This window comes from Sceloporus occidentalis, unplaced genomic scaffold (genome assembly GCF_023333645.1).
Source record: "Sceloporus occidentalis isolate IW3139 unplaced genomic scaffold, rSceOcc1.0.p SCAF_69, whole genome shotgun sequence".
In the NCBI taxonomy this organism is placed as follows: domain Eukaryota; kingdom Metazoa; phylum Chordata; class Lepidosauria; order Squamata; family Phrynosomatidae; genus Sceloporus; species Sceloporus occidentalis.
In genome coordinates, this window is record NW_028317049.1 from 3,967,099 (window position 1) to 3,976,439 (window position 9,341).

General features: G+C 44.6%; 1 protein-coding gene across 1 annotated transcript; it reads left to right on the forward strand.

Moving 5' to 3' along the window:
- The first annotated feature begins 477 nt into the window (after positions 1-477).
- MRPS23 (mitochondrial ribosomal protein S23) lies at positions 478-8,309 on the forward strand. The gene is made up of 5 exons (XM_089494095.1): positions 478-618; positions 2,273-2,449; positions 4,366-4,443; positions 4,536-4,659; positions 7,675-8,309. Exons 1-5 carry the CDS (start codon positions 575-577, stop codon positions 7,813-7,815), a joined length of 564 nt encoding a protein of 187 aa, XP_089350221.1. The 5' UTR covers positions 478-574; the 3' UTR covers positions 7,816-8,309.
- The last annotated feature ends 1,032 nt before the right edge of the window (positions 8,310-9,341 follow it).

Consider the following 9,341-nt stretch of genomic DNA (forward strand, 5'->3'; position numbering starts at 1 on the left):
TTTTCCTTCTTCCTTCCTCCTTTCCTTCCCTCTCTTTTTCCTTCCCCCCTCTCTCTTTCTTCCTTCTATCCTTCTTTCTCTGTTTCCTTCTTTCCTTCCTCTTTCTTTCTCCTTCTTCCTTCCTCCTTTCCTTCCCTATCTCTTTCTTCCTTCTATCCTTCTTTCTCTGTTTCCTTCTTTCTTTCCTCTTTTCTTTCTCTTCTTTCCTCCTTTCCTTCCTTCACTCTTTTTTGTTTCCTTCTCTCTTTTTTCTTTCCTTCTATCCTTCTTTCTCTCTTTCCCTCCTCTTTCCTTTCTTTCTTTCTCTTTTTCCTTCCTTCCTCCTTTCCCTGTCTCTCGCTTTCTCTAGAGATGCCTTATTCTTCAGGCTCCATCGCTCCTCCATCGATTGCTTCTGCCTGACTGGCCCATCCGCGCTTTCCTCGCTTCGGCTCGCAGCTGCGTCTCCTGCTCCGCTGCGTTCGCGCCACCCAGAAATCTCGCGAGGCTTCGGATTGTTCCGCTTCCGGGTGGCGGCGGTTGCTAAGGGCCGGGCCCGGTTGCTAAGAGAGGCCTAGTCCAGGCTGAAGGCGTTATGGCAGGGAGCCGCTTGGAAAAGCTGGGCTCCGTCTTCAGCAGGTGAGGAGGGCTTTCTTCCAAGAGAGCAGAATATAGAAGGGGTTCATATGTGTGTATATATATATATATATATATAAATATTTGAAAGGGTATATACATATATATATATATATATATAATGTGTTTATATATAAATATTTGAAAGGATATTTTATATATATATATATATATAAATGTGTTTTTATATATAAATATTGGAAGGATAATATATATATATATATATATTAATGTGTTTTTATATATAAATATTGGAAGGATAATATATATATATTAATGTGTTTTTATATATAAATATTGGAAGGATATATATATATATATATATATATATATTAATGTGTTTTTGTATATAAATATTGGAAGGATAATATATATATATATATTAATGTGTTTTTATATATAAATATTGGAAGGATAATATATATATATATACAGTATATATATATATTAATGTGTTTCTATATAAATATTTGAAAGGATATTTTATATATATATATATATATATATATTAATGTGTTTTTATATATAAATATTGGAAGGATAATATATATATATATATATTAATGTGTTTTTATATATAAATATTGGAAGGATAATATATATATATTAATGTGTTTTTATATATAAATATTGGAAGGATATATATATATATATATATATATTAATGTGTTTTTGTATATAAATATTGGAAGGATAATATATATATATATATTAATGTGTTTTTATATATAAATATTGGAAGGATAATATATATATATACAGTATATATATATATATTAATGTGTTTCTATATAAATATTTGAAAGGATATATATATATATATATATATATTAATGTGTTTTATATATAAATATTTCAAGGGATATAATATATGTATTTTAATGTGTTATATATATATATATATATATATATACACACACACAAATACTTGAAAGGATATATATTAATGTGCATATATATATATATATATATATATATATATATTGAAGGGATATAATACATATATCTATATATCTATATCTATATATTAATGTGTGTATATGTATATAAATATTAGAAGGAATATAATATATATTTAATGTGTGTGTGTGTGTGTATATATATATATATAATTATTTGAAGGGATATAGTATATATATATATCTTAGTGTTTATATATATATATATATATATATATATATATATATAAATATTTAAAGGTATCTAAAATATGTGTGTGTGTGTGTTTATATAGATATAAATATTTGAAGGAATATAATATATGTATATTTAACGTGTTTATATATATATATATATAATTATTTGAAGGGATCTAGTATACCAATATTAAGGCTTATTTATAGAATGCTGTAGGATTTGCACAGGGTTTGACACAGCAGAAACCAAAACGAAATAAGAATAACAACCTGCCACGCGGCGTCCGGTCTAAAACATCAGTATTGCAAAACCGAAGCGTACCTAAAACAACACCGCAAGCATAGAGTGGGAACGAAGGCATTGCGACGCAGGATCCACGTCCCTTACTTTTGGATTATGTCTTGTGCCTTAACGGCTGATGCTGTTCTCTCCTAGAATCCTAGATTTGGAAGGGACCCCAAGGGCCATTCTGCCATGCAGGAACTCTCACTGTCTCTATGTGCTTTTCCGCCTTCTTTAGGACGCGGGACCTGCTGCGCTCAGGGGTGATGCCTGAGGCCAAGAAGCCCACCTGGTACGACGTTTACGCCGCTTTCCCTCCGCTGAGGGAACCTGTCTATCGGGACCCTTGCCCGCGCTACAGCAAAGAGGAAGACCTCGTCCCTCCCATCTTCTACCCGGAGGACAAAATCCGAGCGTAGGTTCATTTCTCTCTTCCTCGCTCTTGCAGTAGCAGCAGCCGAGGAGCGTAAAGCGAAACTGATATAGTACTCAGCGGCCTCTTGACGTAAGAGGAATGTTACCAAAATGGTGAAGGGTCTTATAAGGAAAGGCTTAGGGAGCTGGGGAAGTTTAGCCTGGAGAAGAGAAGGTTAAGAGGTGATACAGTAGCCCTGTTTAAATACTTGAAGGGGTGTCATATTGAGGAGGGAGCAAGCTTGTTTTCTGCTGCTCCAGAGAACAATGGATGCAAGCCACAGGAAAAGAGATTCCAGCTCAAGATTAGGAGGAAAGTCTTGACAGTAAGGGCTGTTCAACAGTGAAACGCACTCCTTCCTTGGAGTGCAGTGGAGTCTCCTTCCTTGGAGGTCTTTAAACAGAGGCTGGATGGTCATCTGTCAGGGATGCTTTGATTGGGATTTCCTGCATGGCAGAATGGGGTTGGACTGGATGGCCCTTGGGCAGAATGGGGTTGGACTGGATGTCCCTTGGGCAGAATGGGGTTGGACTGGATGTCCCTTGGGCAGAATGGGCTTGGACCGGATGGCCCTTGGGCAGAATGGGGTTGGACCGGATGGCCCTTGGGCAGAATGGGGTTGGACCGCATGGCCCTTGGGCAGAATGGGGTTGGACCGGATGGCCCTTGGGCAGAATGGTCTTGGACCGGATGGCCCTTGGGCAGAATGGGCTTGGACCGGATGGCCCTTGGGCAGAATGGGGTTGGACTGGATGGCCCTTGGGCAGAATGGGGTTGGACTGGATGGCCCTTGGGCAGAATGGGGTTGGACCGGATGGCCCTTGGGCAGAATGGGCTTGGACCGGATGGCCCTTGGGCAGAATGGGCTTGACCGGATGGCCCTTGGGCAGAATGGGCTTGGACCGGATGGCCCTTGGGCAGAATGGGCTTGGACCGGATGGCCCTTGGGCAGAATGGGGTTGGACTGCATGGCCCTTGGGCAGAATGGGCTTGGACCGGATGGCCCTTGGGCAGAATGGGGTTGGACTGGATGGCCCTTGGGCAGAATGGGGTTGGACCGCATGGCCCTTGGGCAGAATGGGCTTGGACCGGATGGCCCTTGGGCAGAATGGGCTTGGACCGGATGGCCCTTGGGCAGAATGGGCTTGGACCGGATGGCCCTTGGGCAGAATGGGGTTGGACCGGATGGCCCTTGGGCAGAATGGGGTTGGACCGGATGGCCCATGGGCAGAATGGGCTTGGACCGGATGGCCCTTGGGCAGAATGGGGTTGGACCGGATGGCCCTTGGGCAGAATGGGGTTGGACCGGATGGCCCTTGGGCAGAATGGGCTTGGACCGGATGGCCCTTGGGCAGAATGGGGTTGGACCGGATGGCCCTTGGGCAGAATGGGGTTGGACCGGATGGCCCTTGGGCAGAATGGGGTTGGACTGGATGGCCCTTGGGCAGAATGGGGTTGGACCGGATGGCCCTTGGGCAGAATGGGGTTGGACCGGATGGCCCATGGGCAGAATGGGGTTGGACCGGATGGCCCTTGGGCAGAATGGGGTTGGACCGCATGGCCCTTGGGCAGAATGGGGTTGGACCGGATGGCCCTTGGGCAGAATGGGGTTGGACCGGATGGCCCTTGGGCAGAATGGGGTTGGACCGCATGGCCCTTGGGCAGAATGGGGTTGGACTGGATGGCCCTTCTTGGGGTCTCTTCCAACTCTATGGTTCTGTGATTCTCTCATTCTAACTGACCCCCTGAGGCCTTCGCCTCTCCCAAAGACACAAAACAAGAAGCGTCCCGAAGTGCACCTCCATAAGAAAAAGAGCCCTTACTTTATGGAGGGGGAACCTAGTGCCTTGTTTTAAGGGACGGTCGTAGTCATTTGTATGCATCAATCCCCAAGTTGAAACTTCTTATTCCTTTAGGGAATTTTACGAAGCTTACGGAAGCGGCCCAAGAGCCTTTGAGCTCTCCAGGTTAAACTTCAAATCCGCTTGCCAAAGGTAGGTGAACAGACTCTGGTTTTTAATTCTGTCGGTGAAATGATAAACGGTTTCCTCCGCCTGCTCTTCACCGGCCTCCTCTTACATTCCAGGTTTGTTGAGAAGTACAACGAACTGCAGAAGGAAGGAGGAATGGATGGCGAAAGGCTGTTTGAAGAGACGGGGAAGGCCCTCTTGGCCGAGGGAGTTCTCTTAAGAAGAAAAGGAGTAGGGAATGTAAGTGTTGTAAAAAGTTGTTCTACGGTGCGTAGAATACAGCTCACAAGCAAAAGGCGAATTATTAGCGGGGATGGCTTTAATACAGTAGTTCACTGTGTTTGGTCGAAACCTAATAGCCTGTTACAGACTGCCAAAATAAAGCTGCTTGGGGTCTCTTGGGAGGTATGCTATTTAAATGATGCATGGGTCCTAAGAGTCCGGAGGTCACGCCAAAGCCACACTCCATTCCTAAGCACTGGAGGGCAGCTTCTAGATTCTTAGGGTGCATGCATCATTTAAACAGCATACCTCCAAAGAGACCCGAAGCAGCTTTATTTTGGCAGTCTTAGGCCTGTTACAGACTGCCCAAATAAAGCTGCTTCGGGTCTCTTTGGAGGTATGCTATTTAAATGACGCATGGGTCCTAAGAGTCCGGAGGTCGTGCCAAAGCCACACTCCATTCCTAAGCACTGGAGTGCGGCTTTGGTGCAGCTTCCGGATTCTTAGGATGCATGCATCATTTAAACAGCATACCTCCAAAGAGACCCCAAGCAGCTTTATTTTGGCAGTCTGTAACAGGCCACTGTGTCACAAATATCCCAGAGCAGTTAAACCAAAGGTATCTTAAAGAACCGAGGAGAAGAAAGCATGTTATCAGGCCCAGACTTGCAAAAGGGAGGCAGTGATGTTGATGGTAATAATAGAAAAGGGAGGTTTCTGGACATATGACAAAAGGATTATTCGGCTGTAGATCAATAATTGTGTATCTGTTGAAGGATAAACGTTTCTCGTGATCTTTTAAAGAGCCCTGTTGTGAGTAAACAGTAATAGCAACGACAAAACTGACTTCTCAGAGTACGAAGCTGCACCCCTGTGCATACTTGCTTGGGAGTAAGTACACTTGAAGCCAGTCGTATTTGCTTCTGAGTAGTAAGGAATATTGGTCTGGCTTTTTTTTTTACATGAACTCTGAACCGGATTACGTTGTGTTTAAATTTTCTTTGCTCTGTAGCATGTATGAGACTATAATGTATTAATTTTCTCTAGCCTCCCCTCTCAGCCTTAATCCCTTGGATTAAACCTGTGCATGTGGCATCTGCATGTAGCATAGTAACGCATCACAAGGGAGAAAATCCTCCTCTGCTAATGCACACATAGTCCAACTGCTTGCATTCAGCGTACCGTCTTTAGCTTGGCCGCAGCTACTTATTTTCGGGAGCAAATTTGACTCCCTGGTGCTTGTTTCTGACGCAGTTACTTTGAAAATTGGTTGGGTTAAATCCACAGACCTTAGGCCTGTTACAGACTGCCAAAATAAAGCTGCTTGGGGTCTCTTTGGAGGTATGCTCTTTAAATGACGCATGGGTCCTAAGAGTCCGGAGGTCGCGCCAAAGCTGCTTCGGGTCTCTTTGGAGGTATGCTATTTAAATGACACATGGGTCCTAAGAGTCCGGAGGTCGCGCCAAAGCTGCTTCGGGTCTCTTTGGAGGTATGCTATTTAAATGACGCATGGGTCCTAAGAGTCCGGAGGTCGCGCCAAAGCCACACTCCATTCCTAAGCACTGGAGTGCAGCTTTGGTGCAGCTTCCAGATTCTTAGGGTGCATGCATCATTTAAACAGCATACCTCCAAAGAGACCCCAAGCAGCTTTATTTTGGCAGTCTGTAGCAGGCCTTAGTAACTGTTAAGTATCATGAGGCATCACTTTGTAGGATAGATGGAAACTTACGAATCTGTCCAAATCTTCCTTGTGATATTGCCTTAGTTCATCCCATCGTCTCTCTGGCAGCATGACCTTTGGCTGGGCAACTGACTCTCCTTCATTTCGCCACACGCTGTACCAAATCTTTTCAAATGGTTGTTGGGGTAGTGCCACGTTTGTATTCAGACACACATTTTTCCTTTATCTCTTTCCCGCTAACAGTTGTCCGATTCCAGAATGAAGACAATTGAAATGTCACTGGGACAACTCCCTTGGTTATCCACCATACTGTAAAAACTATGGCCCTATACAGACAGCCAAAATAAAGCTGCTTCAAGTCACTTTGGAGGTATGGTGTTTCAATGATGCATGCGTCCTAAGAGTCCGGAAGCTGCACCAAAGCTGCACTCCTGTCCTTAGGGCTGGAGCGTGGCTTTGGTGCGACTTCTGGACTCTTAGGACGCATGCATGCATCATTGAAACACCATACCTCCACTGTGACTCGAAGCAGCTTTATTTTGGCTGTCTGTAACAGGCCTATGTTATATCACAGAGATACTCAGGGACACGATGAGGGCTTATGTTCCATTATTTCCTTATTGGGTTGTAGACTAAGGGCCTTTCATGCAGAAGTACAAGGATGTGAATGGCTTTTTAGAAGTAAACAGGGAGGAATATTCCCACTATACAGTTTGAGTCAAGACCCAGAGGCCTGTTACAGCCAGCCAAAATAAAGCTGCTTCGAGTCACAGTGGAGGTATGGTGTTTCAATGATGCATGCCTGCGTCCTAAGAGTCCAGAAGTCGCACCAAAGCCACGCTCCAGACTGGACTCTTAGGACGCATGCATCATTGAAACACCATACCTCCACTGTGACTCGAAGCAGCTTTATTTTGGCTGTCTGTAACAGGCCAGAGACTCTTTGAGCGCTTTAACACTTTGTCCCCGTCTCTGGTCCTGGTGCGAATCAAGAGCACGGAGGAGATTTCCTATCGTGTGTTTCCTTAAGCACAACTATGACTTTCTCTTCTAGCTCATATACCAGGTGCAAAGCCCGTCGTTCAGACCAGCAAGACCACGATGGCAGCTGTGAGATGTCTTAGGAGATGTCCCTTGCTTGTTGTTTTCTTCTCAAAAAGCCATTTGCGCAGTTGCACACATGGTACCTTGCCGGGGGGGGGGGGGGGGGGGGGGCGGCAGCAGATATATTCACTGCCCACAGGGCATGGAAAAGAGATTGAAAATGGCTCTAATAGCTCTTTATGCACAGCACCTTTGCAAAGGTAAGATGGTCTTATCGTACTATGCTGCTGCTCTGTTTTAACCTACAGGTAACCCCTGAAGCCAAGACCAGGGACCCTATGCTGGAACTGAGACTACAAAGCATGTTGCAGGAAATGCAAGACAACCCGCAAGAGCAGGACCCTGAGCCCATGGAGGAGGTGTCCAAGGAAGGCCCCCCGTCATCCTAAGGGCTAGGCATTTCTCAGCCTCGGTTTTAAAACGGTGTCGAGTGCCACTGAATGTCTGGCCTGTGACACGTGTGACATTCTGGACAAGTGATATTCCGGAAGTGTTTAACCCACTTCCTTTTTTTCCCCACCGGTGTGCTGTACAACCTTGCGATGCGCCTTCAGTTCCAGAGTGGAAGAATGTAGGTGATACACAGTTGTACCTACCGAAGTACACATTTAAAATGATGGATTCGGTAATAAAACACATCCTTCTGCGATGGGGGAGTTGAATGGCATGTGGAATGGTCTGGTCACTGAGGCTGTAAACCTAGACGTTATTAAGTCTCATTATTAAGTGGGATTCCTGATTAACTGTGTGATATCGAGAAAGATCAGACTGAGATTTTGCTTTTCTTCCTGCTTTACAGAGAGTGCACCTGTGCATCTCGTCTGGACATATCTGATGGTTCTGTATGGGCGAAGCCATACCAAATAAATCCAGTCTAACTCCCTGTTTGCTCACTGGGTGATTTCAGGCTAGCGATAATCTCAGGCTAAGCTTTGGTTGGAATGAAATAACATCTCCACCTATGTGATCTCTGTTGTTGTGTGCCTTCAAGTTGGTCCTGACTTATGGCAACCCTGAGACGAAGCTATCGCGAGGTTAATCTTGGCAGGGTTTGTTCAGGGGAGGTTTGCCATTGCCTTCCTCTGAGGCTGAGAGAGTGACTTGCCCAAGATAACCAGTGGATTTCATGGCTGAGCTGGGAATCGAACCTTGGTCCTCCAGAGTCATCCTCCAACACTCAAACCACTATGCTCATGCTGATCCTTATGGTATCTTATAATTCCAGCTCTATCTTCGCCAGTAGGTTGAATCTGATGATGAGTTTGCCCTTTAATTCTTGCTACAGATCAGTGTGTATTTATTCTGAGTATTTTCTGCCTCAAAGACATTCTGTACATAGAGAAATGCTGAGGAATGTGATGCTCTTGGAGTGCAACTCCCTTTGGCAAAGGTTGAAGGGGCTTGCAGCCCAACAGCATTTGGACAGCCGCACGTTCTCCATCTCTGGCACAGAGTCATAGAAAACAGGGACAAATGCATAGATTGTATTGGGAAGATGCAGACAGAACCGAACAACTGCTGCTGCTGCTTTCCAAGGGCAGGGGATTATGTTCCCTTGCCCCTGCAACTTTGGTACAGGCTCAAAACCTATGTACTAGTCATGGACTTGCTCAATTACAGTGGCAATTCTTTGTGCATCTCCCTAAGTATAACATGTTGGGACTGACTTCTCAGGCCTAGCTTGAAGGTGTCACTGATTCCACTCCTTTTTAATGCAGTCTTTTGCTTCTTCTGCTCCACTCTCTTTTGCACATCTCCATAACATATCATTCTGTGGAACGTTAAACCTTGTTCATTGCTTTGGATTTTTTTTTATCGGCTTTATCGAAGTCGGTTTTGCCAGCTTCCTCTTGGAGAGGGCAGAATGGTTTTTATCTAACAGACTAACAGGACTCCCTGCCAATTTGTCAACAGA

Bases quoted from the DNA above. Each gene is read 5' to 3' on its own strand.
- MRPS23 (XM_089494095.1), top strand. From the start codon at position 575: ATGGCAGGGAGCCGCTTGGAAAAGCTGGGCTCCGTCTTCAGCAG. The intron at 619-2,272 runs GTGAGGAGGGCT...CGCCTTCTTTAG, and splicing joins CTGGGCTCCGTCTTCAGCAG to GACGCGGGACCTGCTGCGCT. The intron at 4,660-7,674 runs GTAAGTGTTGTA...TTTAACCTACAG, and splicing joins GAAGAAAAGGAGTAGGGAAT to GTAACCCCTGAAGCCAAGAC.